General features: G+C 44.4%; 1 protein-coding gene across 1 annotated transcript in view; it reads left to right on the top strand.

The window, feature by feature from the left end:
- Nucleotides 1-20,467, top strand: part of FAM20A (FAM20A golgi associated secretory pathway pseudokinase) — a 377,577-nt gene that overhangs the window by 158,786 nt on the left and 198,324 nt on the right. Inside the window, exons 2-4 of the mRNA XM_086930966.1 lie at nt 15,260-15,444; nt 18,880-18,930; nt 20,113-20,191. Of these exons, the coding sequence (XP_086787092.1) occupies nt 15,260-15,444; nt 18,880-18,930; nt 20,113-20,191 (315 nt within the window). The remainder of the gene's footprint in view (nt 1-15,259; nt 15,445-18,879; nt 18,931-20,112; nt 20,192-20,467) is intronic.

The following is a 20,467-nucleotide window of genomic DNA, read 5'->3' as shown; positions in this document are numbered from 1 at the left end:
CACTCGAATAAATAAACAGAATTAAAACAACACTTGAAAACGTTTTCGATATTAAAATGAATACGTTTCAATAAAAATGACACAATGTAAATTAAATGTTATCATAACAAGTTTCCTTAAATTTCCTTTCTTCTGAGATCGCAGCAACGCGCGACGGGTAAGCTAGTCTATATATATAAAAACAAAAGTATGTCTGTTAGTCTGTTTGTCCTTTATGCATTACTACACCATTCATTGGATTGCCTTGAAACTTTGTGAAGTTGTTGACTACACTCCCATGAAGGTTTCTGTCAAATTTATTTTCTAAAAATCGACCACCCGCAGGGCCCTCATAATCTTTCAAATACTGAAATAGACAGCGAATTTGCGAGCATTGTCGACAGTCATGACCCCCAAACAGAAATCGATTGGTCAATCTACATCAGAAGCACAAAAGAAAAAGACATTACGAGCTTCAGAAACAGACGAGCAACGGGAAGCAAGATTAGAAGCTGTTCGAATACAAACTGCTCAAGCCCGTAATGCTGTTCGAATACAAACTGCTCAAGCCCGTAATTCTCAAACGAACGAGCAAAGAGATTCAAAATTGGAAGCCGATCGAGTACGCACTGCTCAAGCCTGTTCTTCTCAAAAGAACAAGCAACGAGAATCAAGATTGGAAACAGATCGATTACGCACTGCTCAAGCCCGCTCGAATAAAACAGGAGAGCAACGAGAATCAAGATTGGAAAACAATCAATTAGGCACTGCTCAAGCCCGCTCGAACGAAACAGGAGAGCAACCAGAATCAAGATTGGGAGCCAATCTAGGACGCACTGCTCAAGCCACACTTAGAAATGTTTTCAATAATAAAATGAATGAGTTTCAATATCAATGACACAATGTAAATTTAATGTTATCATAACGAGTTTCCTTGAATTTCCTTTATTCTGAGATCACAGCAACGCGCAACGGGTAAGCTAGTTTATTATATTTATAGAGCGCACTGTCACCTAGCAGGCATCCTGGCACTGGCAGTTCAGAATCACAACAAGTTGTGGGCCGCACTGCAGATAACCTCCTAAATCTTCAGAAACAACCATGTTTTTAGTCTCCTTCTAAAAGGAAGGAGGTCACTGACTTGTCTAAGTTCCAGAGGCAGAGCATTCCAAATCTTCGCAGATGAAACCCCAAAGGATATGCCACCTGAACTAACTTTCCTAAATCTAGGTATCTTTACTAGCTTCGCCCCTGAGGAGCGCAGAGTTCTCATAGGGACATAACATTCGAATTTTCTTGGGAAGGAAACGGGCCTCAGCCCATACAGGGCTTTAAACACTAAACAAAGAGACTTGAACTGAACTCTCTATCTCAGTGGGAGCCAATGCAACTCATCCAAGGCCAAGGAAGAGAACCTTCTGGACCAGCCTAGCACTAATTTGGCTGCCGTTGACTGAATCATCTGCAGCATGTCAAGAAGGAAGTTCGGGGACTCAAGTAACAAGGCATTGCAGTAATCGAATCTGCTAATAGTACTGCATGCTATAAGCCCTCTCGCCAAGGGGGCCAGCAGAGGGAAAATCTTCTGCAAAGATCTAATAATGGCCAAACAACAACCCACTGTTTTGGTCACCTGCGCTTCCATAGTAAGTTTACTATCAAATATAACGCCCAGATTACGAACGGTCTTTACTGACTGAATGACGGTCAGGGTGTCAATAGGCAAAAATTTACTAGGCCGCCCGGAGGGAACCCTTTCCGTAGCACAGTAGAGCACCTCTGCCTTCTCAGCATTAAATTGCAGCGAATTTTCCTTCAGCCAAAACACTGTGTCCCGCAGGCAGCTATGAAACACTTCCAATGAAGTTGACTGATCTCCCTCAAGAGAGAGGATCAGATGTGTGTCATCAGCATAATTTACTATATTAATATTATGTTGTTTGATGACCGCAATTAGGGGTTTCATATAGATATTAAACAGAATGGGGCTGAAGGCCAAGCCCTGCGGTACGCCATGCGTGATTTTAGCAAAAGCAGATTGATAAGAGGAGAGGGACACTGCTTGCTGTCTGTCCAGTAAAAAAGACTGGAACCACCTCAGAGTACAGCCCGTCACCCCCACCTCTCCTCTCAACCTTCTCAGCAGGATTCCATGATTGACTGTGTCGAAGGCAGCAGACAGGTCAAGCAGAATAAGTACTGCTGCCTGACCTCTGTCTAACCGCCTCCGAGGTTCATCCATCACGGTCACCAAGGCCGTGACGGTGCCATGGTACGGCCGAAATCCAAAATGGATCTCCTCCAGTAAATTATGTTGTTCCAAATATTTGGAAAGAGTGCTACTCACCACTTGTTCCACATAGCAGGAAAAGGCAAGAGAGAGATGGCCCTATAGTTTTTAGGGCACTCCGGTTCGAGGGAAGGCTTCTTTAATAGGGGTGTCACCACAGCCTGCTTCCACTGAGACGGAACCACTCCGTCTGTAAGCGACTGATTACAGATCTGAAGGAGTGTAGGAAACAACTCTGCCTTAAACTCTTTCCAGATTTTATAGGGCATCAGATCTAAGGGGGACCCAGAAGGAATACCAAACGCTAATCCATAAAAGTCCTCTGCCTCAAGGGGCAGAAACTCGAATAGGTGATTGGCAGGTCCACCTTCTAAATTAACACCTGCCGCCTCCGCACAAAGATATGGAGCATTTCTGCTCCCTCTTTGTGCTGGCGCACTGTGCAGCCTAGCGCCAACACAGGCAATCTTGCACCTTTGCAAGGTTGACTGCGCTACAGGCAGGATTGCTGTTGTGCAGTAAGGCACACCGTCCTGCACAAAACAATCCTTAGAGACATTTTCCTCTTTCTATGCGCGCCACAGAATGCAACACACTTGAATAGAGGAAATGGCGAGGAGAAATAAACATATTTCTCCTCATTAACACTCAGTTGAGAAGGTGTAGCATTTTGATGCACTCCCAGGCTTTCAAGCCTTTGTAATCTGGGAACACGCTAAATCCATGGGTGGAGGCATGACAATGCCCATGCTCCACCCATCGAGTGCCCCTCAGGTTGAAATGTAATGTAACACAGCTCAAACAGCTGCCCTTTGTTACAATTCTTTACAAAGTAACAGCAATGCAAAGGCTTCATAAATATGGGCCTGAGTATTTGAGGATGTATATGTGCAAGTTGAGGCGAAAATGGACATTAATTATAACTGCATGGGAAGACCACACTGCCATTTGCAGACACTTCAAATGGATGGCTGTACTTCATACTGCAGGCTATACCTCCACATGGGAAGGCTGCAACCTCCTATGAGAGGAGGAATTACTGCTTTAGTTCGACCCCGATCGAGTGCGTGCCAGACAGAGGGACCAGGTTAGTTCAGCTGAAACATTTACCTTCAAAGTCTAGCGAAAAGAGTCTGTTTGCGGTGGAAGGGACCATGAGGAGCAGGAGAGCCTCGCCGATGACTGTAGATGAGGAGCAAAGAGCATGCCGGGCGTCGCAAACAGTTGCTGTAGCGTGAAGATCCTGCTGGGTATCGTGGACAGTCATTGCTGGAACTTCGCTTTGAAGGCTACCATGAGCTGGTAATGCTGCAACACAAAGTGCAGATCTTGCACTGTCTGGCATAGCTGCGGGTCACCATGGCACAAAGAGTCACATTTGTTGGTACTTTGTATTGGCGGGAGGCACTGGTGGCAAGATCTTGGCTTGACTGGGACCTTTCCCCTTCTCAAAGAACCCACAACGTCACGATTACTCCTTTTCTTTGGAGGGGAGCTCAACCGTTGCCAGACCAAGGGTTCAGGACCTGAGGGGCACCTCTTGAAGGCTAGGAACTCACTCAAGCAGAGCCCAGCAGGCAGGTCCAGTAGCATGTACAGTTGCACAGCCAGGCAGCTGGACAGTTGCAGGGTGCCTCTGGAGATTGTTATATCCATGTAGCTCAAAACCTGAGGTCAGTCAGCTGACCCCTGGAGTCATCTTAGCCTGGGATGAAGAGTGCAGTTCCAGTCTTCTTTCTCAGCAAGCAGGGCAACGGGCAGCAGAGTGGCAGTACCTCTGGCAGCAAAGCAGCATAGCTGCCCATCTTCTGTAGTATGCACTGGTCTAGGAGTGTACTGAAGAGTTGGTGTCTGAGCCAAATATTTATATCTGGTGCCTTCTTTGAAGTGGTAGAAACTTTCAGAGGACTACTTTGAAGTGCTCAGGTTACCTGGCTCCCCTGCCGCAACTCCAGACTAACTACAGGGGCTTTACAATCTTTTGTGTGAAGGCAGGACACAGCCTGTTCAGGTGTAAGTGGGGCTCCGCTCTCCCATCCTGCCAGTGATGCCCCATCCAGGCACACCTAAGCTCACTATTGTGTGTGGCTGTCTAGGAGGAATACACAAAGACCAACTGCCAACTATACTCTGCCATGTGACCCACATGCACTAAATGGCTAGGCAGCAAAATTCTAACTTTCTAAAAGTGGTATTTGCAAAATTGTAACAAAAATTCTGACTTCACCATAAAAGAGGATTTTACATTACAATTCCAAAGCATTTAAAACTTAAGATTACGTGTCCTGCTTTTTAAACACATTTCACCCTGGGTTGGGTCTGAGGGTCCAAAATTTATATTTGGTGCCCACTGTGAAGTGGGAAAAGTTTCAAAATAATTCACATTAAAGTCCTTAAAGTGTCATGCTTCCCCAGTCCTGCCATCAAGCTGGCTGCATGAACAATGCAGTGGTGAAAAGTCCTTTGTGTGAAGGCAGGGCACAGCTTATTCAGTAGCAAGTGGGGCTGTTATCAGCATGCGCAATGTGAGAGTACCAATAGGTCCTCGCAAATTGCGCATGCAATTTCAGGGTGCAAGGGTTTCAAAAAGACACCCTGTTGCACCCATGAACTTGATTTGTGCACATATGTTGTGCACACACATGCCCTAAGGGCATGTGTGTGCACAACATGAAACTCTGAAAAATGCACTTTAGTGCATTTTTCAAAGTTTTTACAAATTAACATGAAGTTCAACTTCATGGTAATTTGCACCCCCTATTAGCGAAATCGCTAACTTTTTTACTTTAATGCATTATATTTAAGGAATCTCAATTTGCGATTCCTTAAATGCAATTGCAATTTAAGTAATCTCAATTTAGAGATTACTTAATTTGCGAATTTTGCATTTGGGATGATGCATCACAAATGCAAAAATACTGGTCACAAAGGGACAGATTCTGAAAATCTGCCCATTTGCAACCAGTTTTTTATTTGATGCATGTGCCTGTAGGTGCTTTATAAATGCTGTTACTGCTACTAGTACCTTCAGCAGGAGCTGACGAAGAGGGTTACAGTTGTAAAGTAGTTTCTCATTAAGGTGTATTCATTCACTTGTGTGGAGGCAGAACGATACACCAAAACTGCCAATAGTTCTATGTGAGCAATAAATATTCTACTGGGCAACACCAAGTTGTGATTTACAAAGCCATTAACTGGAAGAAGCTGGCTAAAGAAAGCCAATATTTGAAAGGGGTGGACGAAAAGGGCACTCTCTGTATATTGTAAGCAATAGGTCTGTTTGACAATTGGACTGTCAAATTCCAGACCTAAAAATATAGAACGAAATTTGGCTCCACAGAGACACGGAATAATAAAAACCATCTGAGATGAAGAGGTTAAAATATACTGCCTGATTTTTTTTTACAGAATTATAAGACTACATTTCGAAAAAGAAAGTAAATTGTAGGGAGAAGTGAATAAATACAGCAAGTTCTAATGGAGTAAGAAAATACACTGATTAGTAGTATATAGGTAAGGTAAGGATTACCTAGTACATCTGGAGAAAAAGAAGACAGTTGATCTAAAGTAAGCCTAAAATGAGGGACCCTCATTGGGCTTGTGTTTTTATTAGTAATGTAAAAGTAAACCAGGTTCCATCAACTTCTACACTTTTTTTTCTTCTTATGTAGGGTAATTTTACTGCACCATAGAGGTGAGTGACTTTGATCAGCTATTACTGCATTGAAGATTTCCTTCTATATTTCATGTAAAATCTATTGACAATCTAATTGCTATCACCATGTTAACTTGTTTGCTTTGCCACTGGACTCAGAGCCAAGATATGTGAAGAGAATGTATTCTAGTGCATTCTGTCAGTAGATTGCTGAGATATGCCTCATCCAACTCAGAACGTCCATTCATAAATCTTGAATCACTGGGCGAGATCACCAAAAATAGAATTTTCCCACTTAACTCTCTAATATCTGTTTGTGGCAGAGTACCAGGGTATGTTATGTAACGTTAGTCAGTTAAATATCATAATGTCTGCTATTTAACTTCTATCACTTTCGGCTCTGTACTTGGATCTACTCTTTTTAAGGGGTGTTGGACTTGGCCCTTTTTGTAAGGTCATCCCTGAACGTTTTGCCCTCCTCCCATTTTTTTCTGACATGTTGTTGGCTGTTTTACGACTCTGGGCACTTTACCAATGCTGATCTGTGCTAAAGTGCATATGCTCTCCCTATGGTAAATTGATGTATGGATTAGTGATTCCATGATTGACTGGTTTAGTTTACTTGTCAGATCCTAGTACAGTGCACTGAGTGTGCCCAGGGCTTTTAAACCAAATGCTGCTAGTGGGCTTGCGGTACAAAAGGGGGTGGTGATGGACGGAGCATCTGAATTAATCAAACACTCACACCCAGTCAAAAGATCTGGGTTTAATCCATCACCGTTCTTTAGCCCACTCTGCCACCCCAGTTCAGACATGGCCATATGCAAATCAGTCTGACACTGTGCCTCATGGGAACAGTCCAGCCCGAACTGCCAAGCCATGTCTTCCCTGGACCGGAAACAAGCTTCCGAGGACCGGTTTCTGGCATTCCAGCCGTCTTCAGCCCGGCTTGCTTGAATCCAGTGGCAAAGTGAGCAAGGGACTCACGTCTGAGCATACCCTGCCACACTTATGGCGGCCAAAAGCGGTACAAAAGGGGGTGGTGATGGACGGAGTATCTGAATTAATCAAACACTCACACCCAGTCAAAAGATCTGGGTTTAATTCATCACCGTTCTTTAGCCCACTCTGCCACCCCAGTTCAGACATGGCCATATGCAAATCAGTCTGACCCTGTGCCTCATGGGAACAGTCCAGCCTGAACTGCCAAGCCATGTCTTCCCTGGACCGGAAACAAGCTTCCGAGGACCGGTTTCTGGCATTCCAGCCGTCTTCAGCCTCCATCACCACCCCCTTTTGTATCGCTAGTGGGCTTGCAGCACTGGTTGTGCCACCCAAAGAAGCCGCCTATAAAGTGTGTCTCAGGTCTGCCATCGCAGAGCCTGTGTGCAGTCTGGTACTGCCATGTTGACCGGGCAAGTGCACCCACTTGCCAGTCCCTAAACCTACCCTTTTCTGCATATTAGTCAGGTAGGCCCAAGGGCAGGGTGCATTATAGGTAAAAGGTAGGACATCCCCTGATATGTGTGGCATGTCCTAATGATGAATTACAGCCATATTCGTTTTTCACTATTGCAAGGCAACCTGTTCCCCATAGGCCAGAATGGGCAGTTTGACTATAACATCTTATAATCCTAACTGGCTCAGGGAACTAGGAAGAAATTCAAGTTTAGTATGCCTGAATTCAGAATGATAAAATACATCTTTTAGTGAAGTTGGTTTTAACATTCTGTGTTTGAAAATACCACTTTTAGAAAGTAGGTATTTTCTTGCCTGCCTCTGCTAGGTTGTGTATTCTTGTCTGGAGTTTGAGTGACAGGGGCTGAGGGGTTCCAGGAGACAGGGTGAGTCAGCACAGGGCTGAATAGAGATGGGTGGGAGTAGTTGCACCTGCGACCAGAATAGTGCTGGGCCTGCCTTCCACAATGCTGGCTCCACCTCATGTGGTGCGTATTATGTCCCTGGCCCACACTGTCAAAGGAAAGAAGGAGTCTTGCTAACAAAGTGCTCCAGGATTGCACAGAACTGGTTTGGACTGGGTACAGGACCCTCTGCCTTCAGAGGACAAATGATTTGCTACTATAAATATGGGGACCCAGACCCCAGAGAATTAGATCACTTTTGGGAAACAAGAAGAACCTTTGCTGAGAAGAGGAACCAGAGAAACTGAGGAAGAGACTATCACTAAGCTGAGTGCTGTTTGGGGGATTGGCCTGCAGTGGTTGCCTGACTGCCAAAGAAAGGAGAAAGGACTTTGTGCTACTTTCAAATCAACTTCTAAATGATCTCCAAGGGCTTGAGATAGAGCTTGCCTCCTGCTGAAGTCTCAGGGACAACAGACTTCACCAACCAGCTCCCCTGCCGTCCCTTGCTGGGAATTGAAGTGCCTGCTGTTGAGCTGGGCCTTCTGAGAGACTGCGTGTCGCTGGGAGCTGGAAGCACGACTCAAGACAAAGAAGCATGTCACCGCTGCACCCTTGTCGCCCCTTCACCGGAGCAAAGTGTCGCCCTCACAGCAGACGCCATCGCATCACCGGAGAAGCGTGCCACCGCTGCCGCTGTCACCATCACATCACCCGAAGCACCTCGCATCACCGGAGAAGTGTGTCGCCTTCACAGAAGACACCGTCACATCACCAGAGAAGCGTGTCTCAGGGCCTGTTGCAGCTCAGAAGAATCGTTGAGTCGCCATCGGGCGTGCGCACATCTTTGTCGCACCAAGAAGAAACCCATTTTGTCTCATTGCACCGGATCTTCATCGCATCACGGCGCTGCTGGTCACATTGCCACAGAAGCGCAGTAAGAAACTGACGCATCACCTCCCCACGCAGAGAAGAACCGACGCATCCCCTACGTAGCAGAAGGGACCCGACGCATCACCGTTCTTGCATGTAAGGAACGGACGCATCACCTTCCCTGCAACACTTTTGTTGTATAGCGTTACTCGTCCAAAGGTACATTGAACCCAAAGTGTCGCATTTTACATCCAAAGAGAACTATGCTATTTCTACCATTTTTAAAGTACAGTATTGTGGATTGTTGTCATTTGTGGTCTTGTGTTAAGTCTATATAAGAATACCTATTTTTATACTACAACTTGTGTGGTGTCCATCTGTAGTGTTTTCACTGGGTTACTGTATGTGTTCACAAATGCTTTACACACTGCCTCTGAGATAAGCCTGTCTGCTCGTGCCAAGCTACCAAGGGGGTGAGCAGGGGTTATTTTAGGAGTATACCCCCTTACCCTGACTAGACGCAAGGGTCCCTATTTCGTCAAAGGAACCTACCTCTGCCAACTAGAGATCCCCAAAACTAACAAGGGGCATTTTGGAAGATTATGGGTGAATGAAAAGAAAGGAATTGGCAGATGTGTAGCAGAATATATAAAGCAGAGAAGATTCCCACACAATTTTCTATGGCCTGCGATCGATCCGAAAGTTGGGTCTCTACTTGTGTAAAAGGTTCACTTAACAGCTTGACTCTCATAGAAGGAAGCACCCATACAAGTGGTGTGCTCAGATTTTGGTTTGGAGAGCATTTTAGAAGGACTTAAATGTAACGAACTTCTTGAAATGTGCCTGCTGTGTCACAACACAACTACTGGCACTGGCCTTTGAGGCCTCTCCAGGTGCAGAGTCACAAAAAGTGATACCCACTGACACAAAGGCGCACATGTACAAAGGTATCACACAGTGCAGCAACTTTAAGCTAATCTGCATTGTGTGAGAGAAAGAAAGCAGGAAACTGCCATATCTGTTAAGCTGTGGCAGTTTCCTACACTCTCCCTAGTACTGGCCCACTATTAGGCTGCCTAGCGCCACATAACACACCTTTGCATCACAGTGAAAGGGTATCTACATCATGCATAGCATAGGTTTTGAACATGAAGCGTACCCTTGCACTACAAACTACTATACCTAGTACGTTTTAAAAACGTTTCCCATTTTGGATGCGTGCAGCACACATGGAAATCTCCGGAATGCTGAGAATCTCTTACCAATTGAAGTCCCTCTACAGTGCACCTTCATTACTTTGGCAGTCATCTCCTGAAAATGAAAAGCAATGCCTCTTGGTCTGTTGTGTAACTCCGACTAATCAGTAGGACCTGCACATTTGTTAGACAACATAAACTTTGGGTGAGGTGCCTAGACTGATTCCTGGCACCCCCGCAAGATACGTTGGCCTAGAGACCAGCTAGCTCACAGTGCCACGTAAGCCCCCTAACCTTACCAGGGAGCAAATGGTTTCTGGCAACCACTGAACAAGACAACCCTGATCCCTCAAGGATTGTGGAACCAGATCAAAACCTTTCGCTCAGTCACTCATGCTTACAAGTGCTCACATAAATATACAGAATACATAGTGGCACGTTTCAATATATTTATTGAACCAACAGTTTTCTTGTATAGAATACATGAGCTGTGATATTCAGTAGACAGAAGAAAATGAAGTGATTAAAAGAACTAAAAGAGTAAATGGTAGATACAGTTCTACCATGGTGCTTAAACAGTGTATATATGCAGGAATATAAACAAGGCAGAAATCAGTCGTACTCCTACTATGCAGACCCTACTCTGCGTGTACCTGCAGTGTGTGTAGGTGTGTACCCAAGATTCCCCCCAAGGATTGATCCAAATCCATTACCTGGTGGGAGAGAATGTAGGAGCCTGTCTTGGTCATGATCTGGACACCCCTCAGGGAGATGTCAGACCACTGCGTAGTGAAGTCTCAGAATGCAGGGACCCTCGGTGTAAGCTGAAGTGCCTCCTCTGATAATCTTTTGGGATGGACTTTATTTATAATAGAAAGCAGCCTTGTGATGTGCGTATAGATTAGTGATCTTATGGAGATGTGGATAGCCCTGTCGCCTGTGGATGAAGAAAGAACAACAGTTGTACACACTGCGTGGAAGAGCCTTGTACATGGTGCTCAAGGCATCATGATAATGTGCAAAGCTAGATGTGTAAACAAAGTAGTTTCAGAGAAACTAATCCAACACTGTGGTGCACGCAAATATGTGCAAAAGGTCACAGCAGAAATGTTATTGCAAAAAATAGTACAATGTAAGAAATGAGCTGCTTTGCTACATGGGCCTAACCCAAGCACATAGCAAGTCCATCTTCCATACATTTGATGATACTCACATCTTAACACCTTCGCTGCTAATGGAATTCCCCTCCTGTGCTGTCCCTCATTGAAATGGGTGTGGTCGTGACGGAACCATTCCGTCATCAGCACAGCCCAACCGTGACTGATGACGTAATGGTTCCGTCACAAGCATCGAAGGGGCTAAAGATATTGACTTTCATAAAATACGCCAACCACTTCAATTAAATTTTTCCTTACAGATTCCTCAATGAGACTACACACCTCCTGCTCCCCTTATGGACCAGGATCATCAACACCTCTCTCACACAAAATTCCATTCCCTACTGTCTAAAAGTGGGCAAGTCCCCCTATCTTAAAACAGCCCGACACCAACTTCTCTGATTCCAACTACAGCCCCATATCTAGCATCCCAACTTTAGCCAAGCTCTTTGAAAAATGTGTTCATCAGCAACTCTGCAATCACATTGCTCAATACCAACTCCTTGACCACTGCCCATCTGGTTTCAGACCAGGTCACAAAACTGAAACTGCCATGGTCCACATTGTCGACAATGCTTTACTCGTACTCAAGCAAAATGAATCCGGTTTATTAATTCTACATGACCTATCAGCAGCATTTGATATGGTCATACATGAGAATCTCTTGAACCTATTAGATCACAGGATGGGTCTCTCAGGTACGGTCTAAAAATAGTTCTCCTCTTTCCTACAAAACAGATCTCAAAGAGTCCTAAATAATCACACCCTTTCTGACCAGATGTCAGTCACAATCGACATACCCCAAGGTTCAACACTGTACCCACCCTGTCTAACCTGTAAATGGACTTCCTAACTGAAATCCTCAAACTCTCCAACTCTACAATATGTATTCTTATAATATGCAACTTTACATGAATATTGCATCTCCAGAAGACATCAGCATCCTCAATAACATCCTGACCAAACCTCAACATTGGCTGACTCACAACCACCTCAAACTTAACGCCCTTAAAACCGAATTCACATTAATCTCTTTAGCCAACTTCACCTACAGCATCAATGACTGGCTTTCACTCCTTACTACCTGAACTGTGCCCCACATATCCCTAGGAATAACACTGAACAACAATAGTGGTTCAAGCACTTGTGACCTCCAAACTTGATTATGGAAATGCTACGCTCACAGGCCTACTGAACATTAAACTGGTACCTCTGGGGGCTAACCTGAATGCGGCTGCTTGGTTCATCACAGCCACACAGAAAAAGTGAGCATATCACCCCTGTCCTACATTCACTGAACTGGCCACCTTATGAGATTGGGATTTCTCTAAAAATTGCCTGAATGATGCATAAAGCCATCCACCACAATATTCTTTGCTAACTGGCCCAGAAACAAGTTTTATCTAGTGGGAACAGATCTTTCTCGTAGCACAAGCTCCCTACTGCTGAACCCCAACATTTCCACAAAATGAGTACCTACAAGTGAACATTCTCCAGAATTGCCCCCAAAATTTGGAACTTCCTTCCCCCGAAGACAGGGACCAACCCTTCAATAACCCTATTAAAAAAAGATGTAAAAATGGTACTACTGAATAGTCTCCTCCCTCTCTGATATGACTAACTGAACCCTCTTCAATCCACCTGTTTGCTGGCATTGTGCTTTATTTTGCCTGACTTTCATTTGTTTATTTTTATGACTCTACCAATTTTGTTCTTGCTGATCTTCACTTCAACTCAACCTACTGGTATTCTGCATTACAGGGCCCAGCTATTCTTGTTTTGTGATATCACCCTGTCTCTCGTTGTATTATTTCTGCACTCTATATGTTAATGTTCATTATATAGCACTCTGATATCACCTGGTGATTCTGTATATTACCCCATGTACTTTCTCTGCTTTTTTTTTTGTTCAGCGCCCAATACTAGCATTTGGTCTTGTTTGAGCTATACAAGACATCATAAATTAAAAAATGGAAAATTAATTCAGGAACTTTTGGAAAAATAAAAGCAATTTTTCTTTTAAAGCCAGCCTCAAAGAGGTGTCATTTTTTGGTGCAAAACTCTGTGTACTATTGTTAGTAGATAAGGTTTTGCATAAAAAACAATGGGTGGTTGCATGGAACTGCCCAAGTAGGCTCCCAAAATGCAAAGCAATGCACACAGTGATGTATTACTTTCGGACAACTTTCCAGCGCAAAACAAGTGCGCTGTAAAGTAAATTTAAAATAAACATTTTGTGCTTGTTCACATCACTTTTTTGTAACACAAAAGGTTAGTAAATCTGCCCCAAAGTCTTGGTAAATTTTCTACACTCCAGTGCAAATTGTGATTCCTGCTAGAAAGTAGCCATAAAGTAACGCAAAGTAGCAATTTCTGCTGATTTGCAGTGCTTTGTGTGAGGAGGCTTCTCATGGGTGATTCAAGCATATCAATTGAGAAAAAATGTATTTTCTCAAAACCTTCCGTCATGTACAGCAAAAAAAGTGGCAAATGTTTTAAACTAAAGTATATTGTAATGTAACAATGTCCTTCCAGTACAAAACCTATGCTAGACATGAGACACACACCATTTCAGTGTGGTGCAGGGGTATGTGAGTGGTGCAAGGCAGCCTAACGCACACCAGTTCTGAGGAAAAGAGCAAAAGCACTACATCTTAGAAGATATGACATTGTTTTCCTCCGTCCCTTTAATGCAGCTTTGGTTGCTGCGCTGGAATGTATACATTCTGAATAACTCATGCTTACTGCATCCCAACTTGCCAGTCTCTCAACTATGATAAGATTGTGAAAGGTTTGCGTTACTAATCCTTCACCAGGAAAACAAAGAGGGGCCTATATACTAGCTGGTTTACATCACTCTTGCAACATGATGCAAGAGCAGCACAAACCTTAAGTCAGATTTATGAAGCCATCCAAGGCCACTTGGAGTGGTCCGGAGCGGCTTCATAAAACTAGAGAAAGGTAACGCAGCACACATCACTGCACTGCCTTACTCTGCCCTGGGAAGGCATTCCAAAAGAGCGCCAAAGCAGAGGAAAAGGCAGGATTGTGCCATATTGCCCTAAAAGTGGTGCATTACTGCCCTTTTCCTGTCATGCAGCGCAGTGCAGTGCACCAAGTTGTGAGCTGCATGACTTTTTCATAAATGGGAAAACTCAAATGAAGTGGGAAATAAAATATTTTATAGACGCCAAAATAAGATCTCTAATTTTTTTTTCTTCTCATATTTTGGAATGATTTCGGCAGTGCTTTCTGAAGGAGGATAACTTAAAGTTCAAGAAAGCAAAGTCTATTTGACTATTTATTTATCAAGTATTGCATCACGAACAGGAACCTAGAGGTTATCAAAGCACTTTACATTATAGGGTAGGTAGGACCCAGTTGTAAGAATAGACACTCGTTACATACATAAAAAGTGCTACCAACTAAAGATCACAGGCGCTGCGCTGTCCCTTTTTAAGGAGGAGCATTGGCCACTTTTGTGTTTCTCTGCGTTATGCTTAGTACAAAGGATGAATGAGCCAAGCGCGCTGCTGCTAAGTGCGCTGCTGCTAAGAGCGCAGCAGGTTCTTCTCTAGACCCTTCTCTCCTGAGCTTCCTCCTGCTGGAAGACGCGCAGCCGCCACCATTTCCGCTTTATACGCAATCTACATGGAAAAGGGCACGCGCTTGTTACTCGCCGGTTGTATAACGCAGAAGTCCTTAGATTGGCTGTGAAGCGCCTGCGCGTTCAACAGAGCTTGATGAATAGTGCGCGCAGTGCAAACAAACCTCGTGTGTTATACATAGCTCTGGTGGAGGGCTGCATTACTGCAGATAGCTTCCATCCAGTCATGTGCCACATCAGAGGACTAGCTCAGACCAGGCATTCCAGTATAGGACAAATATAGTGTCTGCCTGATGTGCCTCTCCCAGTGAGGCTCCAACCTGCTCCGGGTCCCATCATCCTCGCCATTTCAGTGCTGGTCATTTAAGCCGAAATAATTGCTGAATGTGAACAATCATGTCTCTGTTTTATGCAGCTGAGGAGCTATCTAGTTTGGAAAGTCAATAGAGACAATCCAAGGTGACTTTAGGGCGTGGCATGTTATTCCAGCATTGCATGTCCACGGCAATTTCTAAACTTTGGATTGACTGGATGAATGTGTTTGGGATTGTGGATGAATATTTATGTTCTAAGTGCTTTGTTTGCTGAGGTAAGGATTCAAGGGCCGATGTTAAAATGAACTTCATTTCTGATATTACAGGAGACACAGGATGCACAAGGAAGAGCTCAACAACACCTCTGCGGAAAGACCTGTTCGAGTCAACCTGCAGGCATCATGGCTACAGTTCCACCGGGAAATCAACCGGCATTCATTGTACCCAAGATCCAGCCCTACTGTTGACAAACTTCTGGATAATCTGGGGCATTTTATCACAATCAGTGCAGGTAAGAACTTCTCAAACCTTTGATTTTACGTGCTAAATATGCTGTTATGAATGTATATACATACGCGAGGGACTCATACAGCCCAAACCTAACTAGCTACAAAATAAAGCACATGACAAGAAGTGAAGTTTTATAATGAAGAGTGAATCATGGAAGCAGTGAAACAGGGAGGTGGCATAGGTGGTCCCGGCTGAGGCAGATGAGAGAATGTTATGCTGATAGCGGTATATGTGGGTGTTATGTGATTTAGGTATGGATAGAATTTGGCGCAGGAGCAGAGTGTGTAAATCTTGAGAGAGCGGTCATCGGGACTACAATGGGTGAAGTTGCGGCATGCGAGTGAGGGGGGAATTTAGCACACACAGACCTGCAGAGGATGAAGGGTGTCCTTTGACGTGGATGTCCGAACCTAGAGTTTATGATGCGATGAGAGATGACTTTAAGACTTGAGTTTTTTCACTGTTTGAAAACGGAAAAGAGATGGAGCCAGGCAGATGCAGACTTGGATTGAGTTCTAAACTATCAGGATATACCAAGAGAATGCTCATCACCTTGTCCATCTTTGCTTTAATTTCCTGGTTTTCCAATCTGATGATGCTGATGCTTTGTGTCTTGCATCTTGTACTGGAGATGTCAGTTTTGGACACAAGACCTGTTGGATGTAGAAGTTGGTTGAAGAAGTTGTTTGCTTTGTATATGATGCAGCACATCCTGAGTGGGGTGCAGATGGCTGGAATGAGATAATTTAGTTGTTTAGGATTTCATTGATTTTATTCTCCTTCTGAAGATCTTTGATAAAATTGCTGACTGCATATAGTATGCTCCTCAGGTCAGTAAATGGGTCTTGGGGATGCCGGCCATCAAGTAATTGCCTTTGCTTAGGCAGGACAGGATTAGTGCTTGAACAACTGTTCTGAAGTCCAGATCTGGGAGGAATGGCTTTTATCTGTGCAACAGGGTTAGCTCTTGATCTGCTGGAATCAACTTGTGTACATGGTGGAAGTTAAATCTCATCTCTGTGCCACTGTAAAGCCAAATAAACAAGGCACTGTTGTCGAATAGTGGAGTGATGCAATCCCTGAAGTCTAATTTTGAACCACATGTTGCCCTAGGGGGCCCGCCCAGCCCCATAGACCACACATGAAACCTTGGCATCATCCTCAACTCCTCCCTCTCCATGAACCGCCAGATCAATGCAGTCGCCTCCACCAGTTTCAACTGCCTACTCATCCTCCGCAAGATTTTCAAATGGATCCCACCCCGACTGCAGGAGAACCGTCACCCTCGCTCGCATAACCAGCAGACTGGACCATGGCAACGCCCTATATACCGGTATCAACAGAGCCCATCTACACAAACTCCAAACCATGCAGAACGCTGCAGCCAGACTCATCCTCGGGACACCACATCACGAACACATGACCCAACACCTACGAGACATCCACTGGCTCCCCGTCGAGAAGAGGGACACCTTCAAACTCCTCACCCACGCTACAAATCACTCAACAACATCGGACCCAAATATCTCAACGCGAGATTATCCTTCTACGCACCCAAGAGGAAACTCCGATCCGCCGACCTCGCCCTGGCAGAGGTCCCCCGCATCCGCAGAAACAGAACAGGCGGGAGAGCATTCCCTCACATCGCAGCCAAGACCTGGAACGAGCTCCCGGTGAACACCAGATGCTCCCCGACCCTGCATATGTTCAGGAAGGACCTTAAGACCTGGCTCTTCAACTGATCGGGAGCGGTCCCTCAGCGCCTTGAGACCCTCACGGGTGAGTAGCGCGCTATATAAAACCCTGATTGATTGATTGATTAAAGACGGTAGTAATATAGTGGGAACAAATCTTGTTGATGTTGAGAAGATAGAACTTGTTGGCAGTAGCAACAGTGAATAGGAAGGTGCAAGTCTCATGGTGGAAATGAACCGTGGTCCTCATTTTCTGGCTGAGGGTGAGGGATACGGGGTATCTTGGGGAAGATGAAGTTTTCAGCAGTGCAATGAATAAATCAGAGTATCTTTATTTAAGAGGAGCTAGGCATGAAGCAGCAGCTGGCCATTAAATACCTAATAGCAATAAAACAGTGGGAAATTTTTGTTTTAATGTGAGTGAAGTGTGCAAGAGCGAAAGGAGAAAATGATGTGTGTATCATTAAACTGTCAATGAGAAACCAATGGAGCAGATGATACTGCAATAAAAGTATTGTGCAGTTGGAATACCCTGGGGCTAGGACTGAACTCTGGGTGTGAATTGGTAATGTGTTATGAGTGCTTTGAGACTTTGGTGATCAGGTATTACATGATCACCAGGGTCAAACTGATTTGCATATAGCTGGTCCTAAACTAGAATGGCATGGGGGGCAAAAAAACGATGGATTTGGGCCTAGATCTCTGTACTGGCGTGCATGTATGACATTGTTCTGCATTCTGTCCATCACTTGTTCTTTTTGCATTTGCCACCCTGAGGTTGATGGGTATGCCCAGTCGTGGGTCCCGTGCTCTCCATGGAGTCAAGCTAGTCTGGCTGATGAGGGGTGAAACCCTGAAACTGGTCCTAGGATGCTTGTTTCCAGTCCAGGGACGACCTGGAATGGCCATTCGGTCTGGACTGTTCCTATTGGACGCAGGGTCAAGACAGATTCGCATATGGCTGGGTCTAAACTGGAATGGCATGGGGAGGGAAAAAACAATGGATTAAGGCCTACATCTCTGTACTGGGAGGAATGTATGACACTGTTCATCATTGTGTCCATCAATTGTTCTTTTTGCCTGGTAACAGGCGATGGGCCAGCGTTAGGATGATGCAACAGAAGCCTCTAAGACTCTAAGGCCCACGTGTACGTGGTGTGAGGGGTTTACTACTCAGCACTGGGATCCATGTTTTGTGCGAAAAGAGCCAAACAGATTAGTGAAAATTACGAACATGCACAAAGCGACTGCAACTGATCCTGCCTCAATAATGACAGAGATTAGCTGGAAATCTACGGTATGCTCTTACAAAATACAACCCACAAGTGGAATGAGTCACTGTCTGGGTAGAGCTTGAGGTTTAGAGAAACAACTAGGCAAAAAGGAAAACTGATAGAATTTCCAACCGCTGGAACCCCTACAACACATGCTGGGCTGGGAGAGTCACGTCTGGGTGAAATTCATCTGTAACTGACTCTCCTCCAGCCCATTGGACTTTCAGAGGCAAGAGAGGGTGGCGAGAGCGTCTTATTTCCTCATTGACCCGTGATTGATAGGAAGAACGGACAATACTCATCATTCCTATTGTGAACGCTGCAGGGAGGCCACCTCCACTGGTCCTTCAAAGGTCTGTCATTGATCATTGAAGGGATGTTATGCTTCATTATAGGCCACATCAGCTTCCTCGATGATTGTCGTAACAGCCTTGCTTTTGTCTCATGTTCTTTCTGCTTTTCTTGCAGATTACAGTCAGGACGAGAAGGCTCTATTAGGAACTTGTGACTGCAGCCAGAGTAAGTCATGTTTCACCTACATCTTAGTTGACGGGCTCATTTTATGTTGGATTTTAATGCTGCTGCTCAAGTAGATTTTGTCTCCAGTTGCAGCAAAATCAACTAGAATTGCTGCTCGCTCTTGCATATCTCATTGTGCTATTCGCACTGATTTTTCAGCACTGCTTGTACTGCAATCAGCACTAAATTACTGAGCAAGCAGCACAACCTCTATATTTTTTCCCTTTGGCAGAACACTGTGGAATCTCACTGAGTTTTTATGCAATGTAGTGCAATTCTGCGGAGTTAAATTCCACAAGTTCCAACCACCTCTAGATTTATGGGACCACAGGGCGTAAAGTGAATTCATTTCGCCTGATATTTCCCTGAGTTACAGCTCAGAAAGAGGCAAATCTGAGCAGTATTATCTGAAAATAAGTCAACAACTCAGAGAAATATTGGGTTCAAATTCATTTTTCGCCTTGCAGGCACCAAAAACAGGCACTAGGCTCTGCAATGTGCAACGACCTCACGTCCCTTCTCAGTAGCATGGGTTCCCTTCTCACTGTGTAGAACTTCTTCTTCCCTTCTTCCTCCATCTGATTGTGTGCATTTATACCCTTCACCCCTTTCACTATTTCTAGTGTTGTGGGTCTTCTACTTTTCGCCTTTCCCTGTGGAGAGTGATGCTTTCACTGAACTCTCTTCCTAGTTTGCTGGTCTTTTTGTGGGCATACTTCGCTCACCGGTACATCCAAGTTGTGCAAATGCCTTTCCTCAGTGCCTCACCCATTTTGCTACATTATCACCCTCATTTGACCCTTAGTCCACAGATGCCAAACTTCTGTATTCTACTCATGATGAGAGATGGTCACTGCACATTGATTATGTCCATTGAGCGGTCACTGGTCACTATCAGTAGAAGCTGAACACAGCGAATTGACAATCTTATCACACAGACCTTCACATTCTTCAATAAGGATTCTGCAGAGTGAAGGATTCTGGGTGGTCGCACAGAAAAAAATAGGATGTGACTGGCTTCCATGTCGAATTCTGAGAATCTGCATATATGTTCAATTTTCTAATTGTATTATAAGTTTACCAAAAGTAATAATACACATGTTAGAATATTAACTATCAAGAAAAAGTGTGAGGTTAATTTCCTAATAAAGTATGTTTAACTTTTTCCTTTTTGTCTTTGAGTCGTGAAGCCCAGTGGGGTACATCTGAAACTCGTTCTGAGGTTCCAGGATTTCGGCAAAGCAATGTTCAAACCAATGAGGTAAGTGACAAGTGTGCTCTCTTGCATGCGGCTGTTATTTGCTATCTTTTTTTTTTGGTCTGCCGTTTGCCAAAACCTTTGATTATAATATAATTGCATGCATAATATGTATACATATAAGAGCTTTGAGCCTGCCCCCTGCATCTATTGATCAGTTGTGTGTAATCCACATTTTCTTCCGTTCCCTACAACATACAGCACCGGGCAGTGGGTCAGCCGATTTTAAGTTCACTCTGATTGACAGTATTCTGCTCCTTCCCAAAGTGCACTTGCTCG

This window comes from Lissotriton vulgaris, chromosome 7, assembly GCF_964263255.1.
Source record: "Lissotriton vulgaris chromosome 7, aLisVul1.2, whole genome shotgun sequence".
Lineage (NCBI taxonomy): Eukaryota > Metazoa > Chordata > Amphibia > Caudata > Salamandridae > Lissotriton > Lissotriton vulgaris.
This window is presented reverse-complemented; position numbering and strand designations above follow the sequence as displayed.